Raw genomic sequence first — 18,591 nt, forward strand, 5'->3', positions numbered from 1 at the left:
CTTCCATGAATGGAAAAAAATGTTCTCAGTAGCATTGCTCTAAAATGAACAAAGCAAGCATGGTACCTTGGAAGGAGCTTTAAAATAAATGATTTGTCCATTTATCCATTCTTCCACGTTCCTTCCTTTTCTGACTGAGATTTGTTTGGTGACCATGAGAGAAGAGTCAGGAATAGGGGCTGTATAAGGCCTGAATTGTATACAAAGATTAATACACCTTCAGATCTCTTCTGCTGCATCTTCACTGCTTTACCTCAGCTTGCTCATGCCAAGTGACTATTGTAATTTTGCTGTTATCCAGCTGGACCATAGAAAGAATCTAAAAGCTGCTTAAACAAGCTGAAGTTACAAGTGCACTGACCAGACCTAAAGTTTGACTGTCAGAGCATTCTGTATCTTTTCCAAAAGTTTGCTATTTCAAAGTTTATATTAGATCAGTTATGTTAATCTACCTTAGTGGTTAAAATGCTGTAATAAATGCTGTTGTGTTTAAATGTAAACTTTTTATATTAAACTTTGTTGTTGTTGTGGGAAATGAATGGGGAGAAGTCTTCAAAATTGGCAACTACCTTCAGAATATTCTTTCTTATCCTTTTATGTATTAAAATCCATGTACTTTTAAATATTTTTCTAAATTGCATATAAATGCATTGTTTTTTATAGCATTTTCCAGTTTTCATAATACTAAGGTCATGACTTGGTCTTGATTCCTAAAATACTTTGGAAATCTTCAGGTATCACAAGTACATCTGGTAGCCTGTATTTGCAAGCCATAGAAATATATAGTTGAAAGTCCCCTATATATATCACAAGAGTTTGACAATACATGTGTTCGCTGTACTGTCTCTTTTTCTTCTGGCAGATTACTTCCTTCAAAGATATTAGTATGTATTCATTACAGAATAGCTGTTTTAATAAACAGAAGTTAATGAAATCCAGCAACAGAGGGCAGCTTGAAGTTAGACTGACGAAGGGTGTTCTCTTTCCTATTTCTGTTGTGGTGATGTGTTTTAATGAGGAAAAGGGTGTTTTTTCTTGTTACTATCCCTCGCCTAGGGTGCACCTTGAGGGCATTTATTTCATTACCTTATACAACAGTCACATTTTAATAACACAAATGCTGGGCAGTAGCCTGTAAGCTGTCAGCTATGGGGAACTGGTGATACATTCATGGTCTGTTCATTCCATTTTTATGGAAGAGTCATGTTTAACTCTGGGTTCTGTCAATAGTGTGTAATGGGAATCTCCTGTTGACTTCAGTGGGGTTTTTGAGAGTGAAGTGATTGCTGGCTTTGCCCCTTAGACTAATGTCACAGGCTGAATCCTGATACTGTTGTAACTAGTGGCAAAACATCCCATGAAATTTATGACAATAAGTACGTGAAGATATGCATGTAGGACTGGAATTAAAAATAAATATTTTTAATAACATATAATATAAATATATATTAAAATATATAATATATATATTATTTTTTATTTATTAAAAATAAAATTATTTGGGCAGGTTAGAGTTTACATTCAAATTACTTTAATTACTGACTTGATCCACACTGGTTTATATTGCGATTGTATTTTCCTGTGGTGATGTAAAGCCAGAATACTCATAGACTCCAGAGTTACTAAACCCAGCAGCCATATATGTTAGCTCTGAAGCTGACACACTGCTTTTTAAGGAACTGTCTTATGGGACACTGAGCAGACAGGCAGGATAGTAAACAGCCACTGAGGATGAGTGTTTCCTGTTGCACCAGATTTTTATCTTACCCTGACCAGTATATTTAATCATTCATGCTGATTACTCTATTGGGTTTATGTTTAAAAATGTTTTTCTTGGATATTTCCTCTGTTTCTTCTGCCTTTTTTATTGTTGTTGTTGAGTAAACTTGGCTTTCAGTTAGGATGACTGGTTGTGTGCACGTAAGAGTAACTGGAGGAAGAAAAGTCCTTTCTAGGTACATGCAAAGGTACTTTCAGACGTTTAAGACAGTTGAAGTAGCCCCCAGACCTGTAACTCAGCGCTGGCTGTGAGTTTTCGGGGTGACTGTTGCCATGGAGGGAGCAGAAAGAACCTTTGATTACATTCTTCTGTTACTGGATCAACGAGTCTTGACAAATAACTTAATAAATCATAATAATAATGGAATAAGGAATCCCATGGAAATTTGATTTGGAGAATTAAGAGATAGCTTTCAAGTCCTTGCCAATTAAATGATCGACTGTAAATGACACCTATTTCATATACACTGAAACTCTTGATATTATCTTCCCTTTGTTGCCCATCTCTTTCCCAGGCCTCCTTAGGCTGCTCCATCTCGTTTCCCCAGTGATAACCGGCTTGCCCTATCAGTGACCTACCCCGGGCGCTGCCGACAGCGCTCCGGAACGGACCCGAAGCCGTCAGCCGTGTTCTCGGCCCCGGCCTCGGCCGGCTCCCACGGGGCGGGCGGTGCTGCCGGGGCTGCACTGCGGGATGGCCGCCATGGGGTGGCGCTACAACACCGCCGAGGGGCGTAGCTCGTGTGTGTTGCAGTCAGTGACTGCTGCAGTTCGAATTCAGTCTATGGCGATTTAAGTAAAAAAATTCATTTTTTCACAATTCTGCTTTTTTTCAAAGCCTTTTTCTTTCTTTTTTTTTGGGGGGGGGGGGATTTTTTGTTGGTTTTTTTCCTATTAGAATGTGGATGTTTGCATTTTAAATGGTTTCACATTCACACTGTTCTTAGGGTGCGTTTCCTACCAAAAGTACTCCCATGATACGCAAGGCACTATGGCTGGTGGTAATGACATTTCGGTTTATTTGTTTTCTTAATATTGCTATATCAGGATGCTCCTGTATGCTGCAATTTGACTAAATTCTGGATTTTTACTGAGTACAATTAATTTTTCCATTGTTTTAAATAGTATGTTTTAAATAGTAAAGAGAGATTGTTTTAAATAGTATGATGTCATTTGGAATTTATATTTAGTGTAAAGCCAGACCTTACTTTTTAGAAAGAGAAACCCAACAGAATTGTTTGGGAGTTCAGAAGTGAATTGTGAGGTTTTCAAGGCAGTAACTTGGTTTCTGGGGCTGCTCGAAACATGTGCATGAGGACAAAGTCTTTCCCAGCGTGCTTATGTGGGTTTGAATTGCTTGCCTTTCAGGATCCTGTTAGCACTTGCAGTGTGCTAGGTACTATTCCGTTAAATGTTAAAATGCGTAATGTTCCATGATGATGTTACAGTTAGCCAAAGAAATGAGCTTACTGTATGTAAAGGAAAAGTAACAAACAAGCGATAGTATACTTACAAAGTACACTCAAATACAATCACTGTATTAATTATGGATGATGGCTCATCACTGTAACTGTCATTGTATTGTCTGTTAAATGATGGTGCCAGAGGAAAACAGTTTTCTTTGGGAAGTGTAGTGCGATTACAGAGAAATTAAGGAATGCTACTGAAAGATGAGTGTCTGCCACAGTCACAGAATGACACCTTCCTGAATCTTACCTGGTGTTAGGGGTTTGTACAGTTGCCTCTCAGTCTTAATATTTGTGTGGTTTGCAATGAATAATGGGAAGGTTGCAAGTAGATTTTGTGAAGACTGTGGCTTTGTGATTCATAGTCAGCAATGGAATTTGTATTGTTATTCAGGGAGTGAAGAGGGTTTTTATTTTCAGTAATTATTAGGTTCATTTAGGTAGAATGCTTGAACTCCCTGAACAAGGATCTCAAATTCCTTAATTGAAGAAAACATGCATTTAAATACCTGTTATAGAATAAAATTGAATCTTTTATTCAGATTTTACCATTTTTAATACATGTAAACTAAAGAATGTGGTATGACTTATGAATTAATCTAATAACATCTATTATGACTAAGGATTTTCTAATATTTCTGAGTTTAAACCCAAATTCTCTGTCTGAGAAAACTGAGGAATATATTCATACTCAGTATAAGCTCTGTAAGGCTAGTAATAGTGATTTTTCAAACGGCTGTACATGAATGCTCTTTTTATCACTCTAAACCGATTCATTGCTTTCTTTAAAATGATGCACATCTTCATTTAATTTGACTAGTTTTAATAGGGAAAGTTACACACAGAAATCAAAGCCAATGCATGTATCACAACACCATCACCAAAACATATTAGTAGTTTAGCTGCCAAAGTAACCATTTTAATCTTATAATGTTTACTGTCACAATATATTGTATTAGGCTAAAGGACCTGGAGTATTTAAAGATTGTCAGATCAATATTAAGTTGTTTGTAGCTGTAAATTCGGGGGGAAAAAATAAAACCAAACCAACTATTTCTCCTAACCCAGAAAAACAGAGAAATCCAAGTCTCAGGGGAAACATTAATGCCCCACTTAAGCAGTGTTAGCCTTTCATAAGCAGCAAATCTCATTTCTCTCTGGGGAGTCCCGCCTGGAACGTAAGATAACCTACACTTACCCTTGCTTTATTCAGCGACTCCATAAAACTCTACAGCTGGAGCTGACAGCAGAATATTTAAATGATTTGAGCAGTGTAAATGCCTCACGTTCATTTAAATAACTGAAGAATTCAATCACTTGAATGCCAATGATTATTCCTATTGGAGTTTACATTTCAAAAAAGACAGCCCATCTGAATCCCTGTGAGAGCATTAAATTGCTATCTAATTAGAAGTGCAAAATGACATATATTTAAAAGATAATTAAAGGTTTGAAGGCTGTTGAATAACTGGTTGTACATATAAATGAATCGCTGAAAATTTGTTAGCAACATGTGAAGCTTTCTTTTATGCTTTGCTTTCAGCTTTGAACTTAGGTATAACCGAGCTCATGGATTTAAGTCTGGTAGTATTAAGATAAAGGCAGATGTTTTTAATTATTTCTACTCAACCCCAAATAATTATAAGCAGCTGCCAGTTTTGCATAATCCCAAATGATAAGGTCCTGAAAATGCAAATACAATCTTACATGGAGGGATTTGTTTTTTCAGTGGAGGAAATCGCATACATGTTGCATTGCTAAGCAACTGCAATCCACCTGAAAATATGAGCTCAGCCCATGTACTCTGCCCAGTTTGTAGGTGTATTTTTGTATTTACTTTTCCCTTACTCCATATATTTCCATATTTTGTTATATCAATTACTGCAGTATTGCACCATTTGTAATGCAAACATGGGTTATAAGTAGGCAGAGTAATTTATATACATGTGACATGAGAATTATGTTTTTCCTATTAACTTTGCAAGATAGCTCTTCTGTGTACACAGTACATCAAATTGATCCTACTTTTTCAGTGCCTGGAAACTTAGAATTGCATTATTCTCTTTTCCCAAGCAAATTTTATACTGTGGCAGTTTTCCCTGCCATCTGGCATGAAAAATCAGTTCAAGATAACTGTTTTCTCCTGCCAACCATAACCTAGGAATTTCTTGATTAACAACTTAATAGGCTTGTCATGAAAGTCTGTCTTTGGAAAGGGAAGTTGTTCTTCCTAAGAAAATCAAGATATTGTGTTTCTAATATTAAAATCAGGAGCTTTGTGTAGGAAGCAACTTAGCTTTGACTGGACACCTGTCAGTGTTCTACAAGTTCAAGGTTAAGTGCACATCAGTATAAGATCATCTGAGGCACAAACTAAATGGGAATTGTGAAATAAAAGTATCACAGAAGACAAATCAGGATCATGTGAGCAGGAAAAAGATCCAAATTAAATAAAGAGCTTAAAAGCCAAGCAGTAGTGATTTCCATTGGGATAGGATGCTGCTTCACATGTATCCCCAGGCAGAATGTTTTGGATCTATGTAGTGCACGATGAATGAAAGCTCAGTCACTTGGAGATGTTATATAAACAGGTGAATCAGGAAAGGGAAATTTGCTGTTGTTTTCTGGTTTGGGTATTTATTATTATATTATTATTATTATCATTAATAGTAATAATTTTAGTATTATTTTGTTTCTTTGTTTTGTAATGTCAAAGTATGAATCAATCTATTGAAGTGATCTCTTCCACTGTATTCTCATGACCTTTTCTATTACCTTGTCTTTGTCCCATAGTATGTAAATTCTTAGCATTTTATGATAGAAATATTATTTTATTAATGGACTAATGTTGAATTCTTACAATCATTGCTGAAAAATAGGAAGGAAGCGCCTCTGTCCCCTTACTTTCTATGTGCATTACAGAAACAGATGATTCTGCTCTGAAAGTTGGTGCAAACAGAACTTCCCCCTTGCAAAGTGTCGTGGTTTAAGTGTGACCTAGTAGCAATTTATGCTGGGATGGATAGCTGGTAAAGTTCTCAGTATTTGCTATTGCATTGACCATGTAAAGTCAGGTTCAATGCAGTTTCCATTTCAAACAGCTGCAGTCTTTGCATTACATCAATCAGCTACACCAGAGAACAAACAAGTAGTGATGTTAGTGTCCAGAATCTTAGAGAAGGGAAGTACCTGAAGAACTGGCTGGACCAGGGAACAGCATTAATGACTGTGTTCAGTCTGCATCTGTTTATTTAAAACCATATGCAAAAATGTGTAATTTTAGATAATGATGCTTTTCCTCATATATTTGTTTATTCAGCCTTTCCTATCAGACTTTGGAGATAAGAATATCTTTACAGGACGGCTTGATGTCAGTTACAGTTATGCATGCAATTGTATTGTGTATTTAATTATGTAGAATTCAAGCTCAGCAAAACATGTTTGCATATGTGCAAGTTCATCTCTAAACAAAAGAATTGGGATAATTCCCAAATCCTTTTTAGATTAATGCATTATCCTAAATTTGTAGTACTAATCCAAAAAGATGAAACTTAATCAATTGATGCTATGTCTTAAAATCGGAGGCATTTTTTTTAGTTCCTGACTCCTTTCTTTTGTATATAGGATATAAGTTTGTCCATGAAGAGGTTTCCTTTAGAATTATTTTAACTCTTTAGCTTTTGGTTGTTGTTTAGTAGATACTTTGTCACTATAGTATTTTCTCACAGATGGTTCTACAAGTGTGACTAAGCAAGCTTGCTAAAATCTGTTGACGCTTCCAAGACTGCTATCACAGCAACTTACTCTCTCCTGCCTCCCCATTATCCAGATGGAGCATGTCTGAGAAACTCCAATCACCTTAGACCCAAGACTTGCAGCTGTTAAGATGTAGCTTGCTCCCTCTGTGATTAGATTGCTATACTCTTTATTTATAAACACGTGGCAGGTCACATTCAATTCAGATGGTTTGGGACTGCTCATGTTAAAACAAAAGAAAGAAATAAAATATCAAAGCAGAGAGTTTAATAATGGCACATGTAAATACTTGTATATGGGGTGGTGAGAAAGTGTGATTCAGTCTTTAAACAGCACGTGTCACATGTTGCTTGAATCATCCAGTGGTATAAGAGTTTGGCCAACTCAAATAAAAGATACTGAGTAAGATAAAGCTAATTCTGATAACCAAACAGAATAGTTTCTGATGTTTTTTCCACAAACAAAAATACACTGGAGCTATCACATAGTTTTGAGCAGACAAAAAGATTCTTGTATTGCAGTCCAGAAAGCTAAATATTTTCCTCCTTCTACGCTCCCTGCTCTCCCAGAGGTTAACTGCTGCATAATATCACTGTACTTTTTATACCGGCCAAAGTAGATTAACAGCACACAATTTAAATCTAACTCTTTTCCTCATACACTTAAATCAGAGTAACTTGGTAGAGCTCCTAGTTTCTAGCTTTCCCAGTGGGTCTCTTAATAGTTTGTTTCAACACTTTGTAGTAGTTTTGCAGATGGCTTTGGCTTCAACCTCCAATCAGTGTTTTATACTTACCCCAGTAGTCTCAGAGATAAAAAGATTAGGTTTGCTACCAGAGAAAAAGATACAGAAAAATGCCAGTTTTAAAAGCTGGTGAGTTGCTTCTATGTCCATGTATAACTTTTATTAAGAAAGTAATGAGTCAATAAAACAAGAAAGAAGCTAGAGAAGCATGACCACTTGAACAGTAGTGTTATGAAGTGTTTTATATTTGATCCACTAGGATTAAAGTTTTAGGCCCTAGTTACATAAGCGTAAAGATATGTAAATTTACTGCTGGGAATAAAGTAGCATCTTCATGAAGATAAGATCTGTAAGCAGAGTTACCCAGATGTACAAATAATTGTGTTTTTTTGGGGTTTTTTTTGTATTCTGTCCTCCTGGAAGTTGGTTTTCATTTTCTCTGCCATCTTTTTTTTGCACTATAACTTAATTCCTTAAATATGCTCTTACTGAATTCCTGTGTAGGCAATTGAATGGTACCCCTAAAGCATAAGAGCTGAATTGAAGAGTTAGCCATCTCAGTACTTTACTAGTTCCTGTCCTAACTGTGTTTAAGAACTGCACTTTCAGTTACTTTCAGTGATTATAGAGCCTAACCCTTGCTTGAGTATTGGGATTTTGGCTTTGTTTCTGCATATTTTAAGGCATGAATGCTTCCAATTCTGGCTTTGCTGCAGAAATGTGAATGTTTTATCCAGCTCTTCCTTTGATTGCTTTTGGTTTTGGTTTTTGCTCTTAGAGTGCAAGGTGTGGAATCTGTATGATTAAAATAAATACAAACCCCATAATCAATATTATGCAAATGGTTTGCCTTATATTTTAAGCCTACTTTTGCTGTCAGACACAAAAGATCAACTCCTATTGTCATAAGTAAGGATTTGCACATGTGTCTGAAAATGCAGTATAGCCCAGAAACTCTTCAACATCTGTGTGTAAGGATGTAATTAAATATTGGAACCAGTACAGGACTTGTTTGCTCTACTCAAATGATCGCAGCTAACTTCTATGTAACACTTTTCATGTCTCAGTATTTCAGAGCTTGCCTGTAACCATTTCTATACTAGAATGATTAAAACAGATCAAAGATTTGCTTGGTTAATTGGTGCAACTACAGAGAGTAGACATAGTTACTTCTTGTAGAGATTAAAGATAATGTTGATATAGCTGCAGCCATAATGAAAGGCTTGCAAACCATTAGCTACAAAAATCAAGCCCTAGTAATGAACCGGATGTTATCCTCTCATATTTTATTATTGCTAACTATATTGGCTGCAAATTTTGTACTTTAGTATATGGATATAGTTATCTCCTTCAATATCAAAGCTGTCATGTAGCAAGAATTAATCATAGCGCTGAGCTGCTTTAATTCACAGTCTAGTGTATAAGCATGTGTTGAAATTCTTTACATTTCTCTACCCATCTGTTGAATACCATTAGCCCAGAAGTAAATATCCTTGTTGTTACAAGAATTGTGGCTTCTAGTGGAGAAGAAGGGGCAAGAAAAAGCACATGAATGTACTTTTCAATTGCATCTGCATGAATTCTCAGAACTTAGTCTTACACCAAGAAAGTTGCTAGCATTTTTTGTTGTTCAAAAGCAGAATGCTAATTGAGTCAGGATTTTATTCCACATTCCCAAAATAATAATCTGTAGAAATAATTGAAGTATCCAAGTTGTTATGAGCAACAATTAAGGAGGTTCAGTGAAGCCTGTGCTGGAAGAAACTTTAAAGTGCTACCAATATCACAAAATCCCTTTGCCAATAGTCAATATTTTTAAGTTTGCTGTTCTTCAGGAAGGTTTTTGTCATCCCTGGCTTTAAAGACTGTGGTCTGCAAAATCAGCTGTGGGATTCACATACTAATCTTTTAATTTACGGGAAAGTCAGCATGGGAATGACCTTCTTAATGCTCAGAAAGCAAGTTCTTCTTTGGCCTTTCTCGTTTCTCTGTAATCTGGAGAATGTGATTGAAAGTTCCTGCACCAGTGGCCCCAGTGATAAATTGGCTGTTTCAAATACTGACAGGTTTGGTTTATGGTACAGTTGGTCCTGCCCTGAGGGAGGAGAATTGGCTATATATACTGCCTTACAGGTGCATTTTCTATGCTTCTATGATGTTGTTGCTGGGAAGTCACAGAAGCAATTGGGGCATTCTTCACAGTATCCCAATGTCTCCTGTCATACTCCATAGAAAGTCTTGTGGTTTTCCCTCCTGTTTCTATGCATCATAAGAGATAAAAGACCACATTCACATTATGTTAATCCTCTCCCAGCTTTATTTTTTTCAAACAAATTCTCATAATTTTTCTTAATCATTCAGATTCTTTATTCATAGATCTTTTTAAATAATTTTTTCTTCTTCCACCAAGCAAGGTTTTTGTTCTTACACTAGTAGGCTCCCTGATATTCCATTTTCAGCAGAGGGCAGAATTTCCTATGCTATAAAGACCTTGGTGTCAAATCAATTTGTCACTAAAATGTTTGTTTTAAAAGTGTGATTTACAGCGTAACAGTGTCTAGTGATAAAATCCCATAAATTATCATTACTATTACTTTTTCTCCCATGAAGTTGTAGATAAAATGTAGTATCAGCACATGTTAACACCATACTTCCCAAGACTTGCATCTTATCTTGTTTAAAGAGAAACGGGTAAACATTTTGTTGATAAGATTATAGTAAATATAACTTCCTGTACAGCTGAAAGAGCTAGTTTGAGACATTTAACATAAACTACAAGATCAAGGTCTCATGTGTTTTCCATGTGGGGAGAAGAACGTACAACTGCTGGGTTTGACTTCCCAGTGTGTCCATCAAGAAAAGCTTTGTATTACGGTAAGAGAGCATACAAATATTCATGCGTGGTCTAGGTTTTTAGTACACAGATAACACTCATGAAGCAATATGGTGTACTTTGTATGAATTAAACTGCCTACTGTTAGGTGTATTGCATACAATCAGCAAGCATCCATCAACTTTTTAACATGTTCTGATAAAAATCTATATACAAAGAAACCAGGATGTGCTAAGTATTTCACCTTTTGTATGCCAGTATGAAGAGGGGAAGAAACGAAGGAAGCCCAACTACAGTAGTGTGGATCTGTCTGAGGTCGAGTGGGAAGACAGAGATGATGTGGTAAGTGATGCGTTTAAAAACCCTGTCAGAAGACATTGCTGCATCCCACTACCTGGAAACTGTTTAAGTAGTCATTAGAGAGGACTACTTTCAGAAAGGGAAAGGCAATAGCCCTTTCATTCAGAATTTTAGAACTGGTTTGTATTGTGTCTTCCTTACATATGCATTTACTGCGAACAAAGACTGTATTTTTGGTAAAACTCAGTACCCTTGCATTCTCCATCCCATTGTGTATTTTCACATAGTGCTAGAGAAAGGAATAGAATATCTCTTTAGCTGTCTTGCACAGACAGCTGCTGAAACAAACGAAGGAATGATTTTTAACTTCTTTCCATGAGATCCCTCTTTCCTTAATGTAAGTAATGAGAGCTGTTCTATTTAATGTACAAAATCTAAAAACCATCAGACGAATAAGCCAAATTGGATTCTTTGACCTCTGTCCTGAGTACATATTCAGTCTAAACTCCTAATTCAGACATATGTGTAGCTGCAGAAGCATGTGTTCTATGCCTATCAGCTGTTATGCACACAGTCCATTCCATTAAACTAATTTTTCAGTGCTCCATCTTCTCTGTAGTTCACTCTTACCTTTCAGTCTTTGCCTTTTCTGCAGTACTGTATCAAAAGCTTTCCTTATGTCCATGGCTTAACCTTTGCCTGGTCTTTCTGTTACTTCCTCAATAAATCTGATTTGTTAGGCATGATTTGTTTTGTGTGAATCAGTGCTGACTGTCCTTAATTAAATTGTGACTTTCCAGGTGTTCCCCCTTTCTGTCCTGTAATTTAGGTTTTCCCATTAGTCCCGTACTGCTAAAGTCACGACTTCATGTCTGTATTTTCCATAGATGTCTCCTCAATCCCTTCTCAAATATCAATACTTTGTTAGCTTCTCTCAAGTCCCTTGTACTTCTTCTTTTCCAGAGAGTTTTTGAATATATCCACTGAAGGTTCCCATGTTTACTTTGTCCTGTCCTTCTGAAATCTGGGATGGATCACGTACAACTGTCCCTGGAGTCTTGTTAGTCTTCAGATGTACTAATTTCTTGATCCTTGTTCTGACATAAGTCTATATTTTCTTTCTCCCTTACAAAATATATATCTTATGTTCCTCCCTCTCCCCACCCCCTTTGTGAATAGTGAAACAGTTCATTTATGTTTTAAGCCATGTCTGTTTCATCGGGTGATAGATTATCCTCATCCTCTCCTAGGAGGCCATCTTACTTCCTTATTTAAAGTTTTGTGTTGAAGTGCATAGTTAAACTTTTAAAAGTGTTTCTTGTATAGCTTTGTGCAGTTTTCTATGTATACACTATTTAAGGCTTCCTCATTAGATTTTCATATACTGTAGCAGCCTTCTGCAGTCTTGGCAATCAGACTGGCTTAATATTTGCCTTTTCTCTTATCTTTGATCATGTATTAACCAATTCTCTGCAAATGACCTTTTCAGTTTTCCTCTCTCCTTTCAAATGTTATCACTGTACTTAAGCACAGCTTTTAAACCTTCATGACTTTTAATATTTCTCTTTTGTCTGTTTTTCTTTTTCCATTTTTATATCTTCCAATACTTTTCTGCTTAAATTTTAAAGTTTAATCCCCCATATTTTAGTAGAAATTCAGAGTTTTAGTTAGTTCCTTGAATAATTCCCATCAATGCTAATAATTCATTAGTGCATGCCTGGGTAAGCAGGCATTCCTTGATAAATAATCCACCTATAGGCAGGTTTTGTAAAACAGCCTACACATCTGGTGTTTGATGAGTAGTGACCAAGTGTTATCTGAAAAAGCCAGCAGGTTAAATATTCTAGTTGTCCTAATATTCAGCAATGACACACAAGAAGAGACCTTCATGCACATACCTAAGTAGGAAAAATTAAATGTCAAACAAATAGTATTTTTCCAACTATTTTTAAAAGTAAGGTATTTCATTACAAGTTTTTTATGTTTGTGTGAAATAATATGTAAGTCATCTGTATCATGTTACTAAGACCTTCAGAGGGGCTGATGGTCAGAAATACTAATAGAAGAGTAAAATAGAAGATGTGAAGTAAAGTAATATTGGCCTACAGGCAAAGTTGTTGGCATTAGAGCTAGAATGAAAATGGAATCTGAGGGAAGTTCTGTAGATTACTGTAATGAAATCCATCTATTTATGAAACTTTGTGAAGTGAGGGTCCAAAATGGTGTTCAGAAGTGTAGGTTATTTTTGTTAAACCTTCTGTATAAGTGATTCCTTAATGTTGTTACTTTTGAGTGAAAATGGTAAATATTCTGTAAGAGACTTAAAACCTTGTGAAGTAAATTATTGACTTGAGAGCTACATGTGGCTGTGCTTCACCCAGGGCCTTAGATTTGACAATCTTGTCTTTTTCCAATCTTGTGTAGTAAAGCATTGTTTATTCAACTGTAGAGGGAAAGAATTAATGTATTCATGTAGCTGCTTTTAATAACATAGACTACTACTGGTATATTTTCCTCCCACGGATCACTTATGTGGTAGCTGATTAAGATATTTTCTTACTTTTTACCACATTAATTTAATGGCTACATAGTTTTCCACAAATATGGAATGATGTCATACTATAACAGTGAAACTGGATTGTTAGAAATTGATCGGAAGATATTTAGTTGAAGGAGTAATAATACATATTGTTCGGAAGAGGTAAAGAAACAGGTTTTCTCTAATCATCCAGTAAGGAAACGGTGGCAGACCTAAGGTTAGATTTTTTTTCACTATGAAATAGAGTCAGTGTAAATATATATTTATCAGATCATTTTCCAGGTTAACAGTACCTGCTATCTTGCTGTTACTGCATTTTATTAGAAATAGAAATCTTAGCATCAGCTTATTAAACTAACAGTGTCTTCCAGCGAAGTTTGGGAATGCGCAAAACCAAAGACATTCAGATAGATTGGACAAAAACCTTTTTCTCATTAACTAACTTCTTAAAATCCTTTTTATTATAATTTCTACCTGAATTATTTTTTTTTCCCTAAATAAAAAAGACCATGAATGAATATTTTGGGGCTTGAAGCCAGCTGGGGCAGTAATTACTTTATGCATTTGAGGAGGGAGATGAAACTGCAGAAGAGCTGAGAAACCAGATTACAAAGCCAAGAAATGTAATCACAGCAAGGAAAAAAAAGAAGAAGAAAAGTAAGACTTTAAATCCCACATGCAGACTTGATCTTGAACACTACTGAGAGTTTGGAGGCCCTTTTTGTAAATCTATGACTTGCCTGAGGCTTGTGGGAGGAATGGGTCTTAGGCAACTGCAGGCACCAATAGGAGAAAAATGAAAACCATGTTAAAGATAAATTGAACTGTTCTGTAAATGTTAGAAAGTAGATGGTTAATTAAGACCAGCTCTCCAAGTCCAAAACCACAAAACTTAAAATAGGAAACTATTTCCAGAATTGCTTATTATGTATTGTTAAAAAAAATCTTCAGTAAAATATATGCTTTACTTTATACTTGCCTCCAGCTAAAAATTATTCTTTTACACTCACTGACAGAAGAATAGGACTGTTAATTCAAATCTGGATGCCCTAGAATTAGATTTAAAGAGCTGCAAAGTTTGCAGTTTTTGGTAGGTCAGCCACACTCAACTTGTTCATGAGAATAAAACCAGATCCTCCACTGCCAAGTTTGGCCGTTCTCTTCATTCCATACTAACTTGGAAAGCCTGCAGAGTGCACTGATACAGCTATCTTCACAGTTTTTCATTAAAATCTGACCGAATTGCTCAATTTGGTGATTGGGCAAGTACTGGAGAACAGAAGATGTTTATTCAGCAAGAGCACAATGTCCAAAATTATGTTTAGACAAGCAATAGAAGAGACATAAAAATTTTGTCAATATTATTCTGCATTCTGAAGATGGAGTGTGAGCTGAACAGTGATAGTGGAATTTTCATGTGAAAGATTTATAGGTGCTTCTTACCACAAAACGCAGAAGAATTACTTCTTCCCTTAGCAAATCCAAAAGCATTCAAATAAAATGTTTCCATATATGGGTGGTATAACTGCTGCATGGTAACTTTCTTATTTCTTCCCTAGAGTCCTGAACTGCTAAATAAACAAAATCAAAACACTAATCTGAAGGTTTCTCAAAACCCATGTCTTTTCATTCTCCCATTCCAGCCCAGAGACCCTCTTCTCAGACCAGCTGTGTCTGGGTTGTGTGGGATACTGCAAAACCTTTGGGATGTTTTTACTCTTCATCATCCTGGCATGATCAGCTAAGAGAGAGTCTGTGTCAGCTGGTACCCTCTTGGAGGGAGGCTCTTCTTTCCTAGAGAGCAAATAGGTGTGCTGAGGGAAGGCTTTTATAGGTTACGTGTGAAGGACTTTGCAGCTCAGATCTGCGAGACTGCAGCTTTATGTAGAAGCTAGAAAATAATTACTAAAAGATGGTGTTTGTGATAACCTAAAAAGTAACAGACTTAACTTGCAGAGCAGCAGGTAGATAACTGTGTAAAAACCCTTTTTCAGTTGTTTTCTGGTTTTTCCCTACATGCTTTGAGGTTTTGGTTTATATGGTAATTAAACCTGGTTTTGAAGGGGATTTAAAAGCCCTTTGAACGAATTAATAGGGAGTGGGCCAGGCCAGTTCTTAAAGCTGCGACTGACCTAAGGTTTCCATTACAGAGGTAATATTTGTTATGTTGAAAGGGCACCTGGACATCAATGGACAATCAGAGGGAATCACAGAGGACAAGGACAAGCTGTATATTTCCATTGAAACAGGTTACTGATCAAATGAGCTGTCATTCTTTTGCTAGTTCTAATTTCTGACCCAGATAGGATGCAATTTAGGATGCAGCCCAATGTAGGGTATCGACCAGAAGCAGAATAAATAATGTAGGGTAAGTGGGGGTGCCTCTTTTATGCTTTGTTGTTATATGTATAATTGTTGATGTATTTAAACACTGCACCCTTGTCTAACTTCATCAAAATCCAGTTGGGAATTTAGTCCGTATCTTCCTATGCAGTAACTGCAGAATATGAGTCAGTTATGCTGTTTATCTCTCGTCAGATCCAGATTAGTACACAGAGATATTTTACTATGAAGAATGCTGAAAACTTGCCTAAAGTTGTGTGGCAGGAGTCTTGGCATAGACAGTCAGTAATAAAATCTGTAAAGGGGGTTGTACAGTGTGTAGTAGAGCTACTAAAGATGAATAAATGAAGAAAACTAAGTACTGCTTGGGCCAAAAGAGTGTACCAGAGAGCTCAGAGTTGAAAGGATTACAAATAAAGGAACTGATGTGCATTTCCTTTCATTTCAGCTCCGAAATGCAATGGTCAATCGGAAAACAGGGAAATTCTCAATGGAAGTGAAGAAGACAGTGGATAAAGGGGTATAATGTATAAAATATTATTCCAACTAAGTATAAAGCAAGCAGTTCATGTTTTAAAACAATTTTAAAGATTCCTACAAGTATGATTCACTGCAGTATATTCTTTTTACTCACAGAGTTGTCATTTTATCGGTGACTAACTTGATCTTTTATACACTTATTATAACAAACTAACTTCTTCCTCCCTCCCCTTCTGACTTTCTTGTTCTGAATCTAGAAGCGGGTATTGGTGATGACAAATGACTACTATTATACAGACATCAAGGGTACTCCATTCAGGTAGAGCCGATCATAATAAATGGGCATTTCATCTGACTCATTGGTTTTGCATTTATACAGAGCTTGTGAACTCATTGAAAGCTCATCAACAAAAGTTGACAATGAAATATTCCTGGACAATGCTGAAAATAGCAAGGAAAAGGAGCCTACCAGCATTCTTTTAAGCTTTTCCAGGGATGGAAAGTTTGTGCAAGCTCACACAGTCAAACTCACAGTGTTTGTCATGGCTTATGTTTCATTAAGAAAATATTCAGTTGAGGTTTACATTGAACGAAAGGCTTTTGCAAATACTTGGAGAGCTATAAATACTATAATCCATTTAAGAAACTACATATTGAGCCTCATTTTGATTTTTTTCCACAACAAAAATGTAATGTAAAATGAGATAGTATTTCACTTCCAATTTGAGGTTTGGATATTCTGTTTCTCTGAACTACCTTCAGTGTATTTGTAGAACAAAAACTGAGTAAGTCAGCCATGTTATTTTGGCATGCATCTTTGGAGGAAAAAAATAAACACAGGAAGTCACTTTTCATATTGCTCATATATGAATTAAAAATAATCCATTAATAAAATAACATTAATTGTACTTTATGCTTAAAGCAGGAGGCTTATAGTTGCAATACTCAACTGAGATTTTCTTCAATGAGACCATTTCACAGAGCTTGAGATACATTACACATAGAGAAAATATAGCACATTTTCTCTGATCTCTAATGCATGTGTTTATTGTTAAAATTCACACATGGGTGGTAAAACTCAGTGAGGTCTTTGTTTTGTTCTTATTTTCTGGGATTTTTTTATTGTTGTTTGAGCTTTTTTGTTTATATTTCTTTTTTTTTCTGTGGCAGTGTGATTCTTACCCTATTTGATAAATATATATATGGGGCTACATATATGCACGAAGTAAGTTCTGATTCTTAGGACAGAAATATAGTAGGGAAACTGTCCTGCCTTTTTCAGCATGGTCTGTATCTAGTTTTGATGGGTAGGAGTCCAGATTCAGGAAGACAGCAGGGGCAAGATTTATTAAAATATGCATTGTAATGTCAAAGATGTTTACTGTTCAACCCATTTCCAGATTGAGCTGTTGATTGCAGCATGTGTACTCTTGGAGTTGATGCCTCTACGTGTACTTAAAGTACCAGCCCATGCATTTTCAGTGTTACTGATTATTGGCAGATTCCTAGACCAATATAATCCCTTTGAATGAATGAATGCCAGAAGATACTCTGTGTGTGTGTGTGTTCAATAAGAAGAGGCATGGGATCCCCTAGCCAGTTCATTAAACTTGCATAGCTTAAATGAGAGACTAAAAACCAGACCAAACTGGATATGTATCTGCTGACAACTTATGAAGCTGAAGTTAATGCAAAAAAGTTAAACTAGCTAAAAATGTGAAACACAGAAAAATTAGTCTAAGAGGACTCATGATGTTGTTGTCACATATGAAGTTCTTTTCCTCTCAGTAGCTCCATTGGTTCCCATACTTACATTCTTTCTGAACAGCTTAGTCTGATTTACAAAAAATGTCTCCTTCATTGTAAGGCCATGTTCAAAGCTCAGCTGAAGAAACCTCATGCTGGGTGAACAGCAGTGAGCTGAGAGGGGCTCCTTTATTGGTTTGCCAGAGAGTAATGGTTTAGAGCACCTCTAAGCACACATAAATACAACCAATGTCACAGGCACATCAGAACTGAAACAGCATTGAAGCAGCCAGTTGAACAATGCATATGATCAGTCAGGGTTTGGAAACAAACAGTTTTAAAGTGAATCACAGTATACTAGCTGGCAATGTTAGAAATTAAAATAGCTCTGAATGTCTGTTATTGTTTGTCTCACAGTTTTCAAGCTCTGCTTTATTTCTCTGCACAGTTTAGGTGTGGCTCTCTCTAGAGGACATGGAAAATATTTCTTCAGAGGGAATGTAACAGTAGAAGAAGGTAAGATACCTTCCTTCTCATGTTGATTACACAGTAGTTTTATTGTTGATTTGGTAGACCTAAAGCTTATGTGTTTGTCTGCAGATTA

General features: G+C 36.1%; 1 protein-coding gene across 1 annotated transcript in view; it reads left to right on the plus strand.

Moving 5' to 3' along the window:
* Positions 1 to 18,591, plus strand: part of CACNA2D3 (calcium voltage-gated channel auxiliary subunit alpha2delta 3) — a 425,935-nt gene that overhangs the window by 316,516 nt on the left and 90,828 nt on the right. The window contains exons 18-21 of the mRNA XM_031046070.2: positions 10,838 to 10,921; positions 16,210 to 16,281; positions 16,499 to 16,560; positions 18,436 to 18,503. Of these exons, the coding sequence (XP_030901930.2) occupies positions 10,838 to 10,921; positions 16,210 to 16,281; positions 16,499 to 16,560; positions 18,436 to 18,503 (286 nt within the window). The remainder of the gene's footprint in view (positions 1 to 10,837; positions 10,922 to 16,209; positions 16,282 to 16,498; positions 16,561 to 18,435; positions 18,504 to 18,591) is intronic.

The sequence above is a fragment of the Melopsittacus undulatus genome, chromosome 9 (assembly GCF_012275295.1).
Source record: "Melopsittacus undulatus isolate bMelUnd1 chromosome 9, bMelUnd1.mat.Z, whole genome shotgun sequence".
In the NCBI taxonomy this organism is placed as follows: domain Eukaryota; kingdom Metazoa; phylum Chordata; class Aves; order Psittaciformes; family Psittaculidae; genus Melopsittacus; species Melopsittacus undulatus.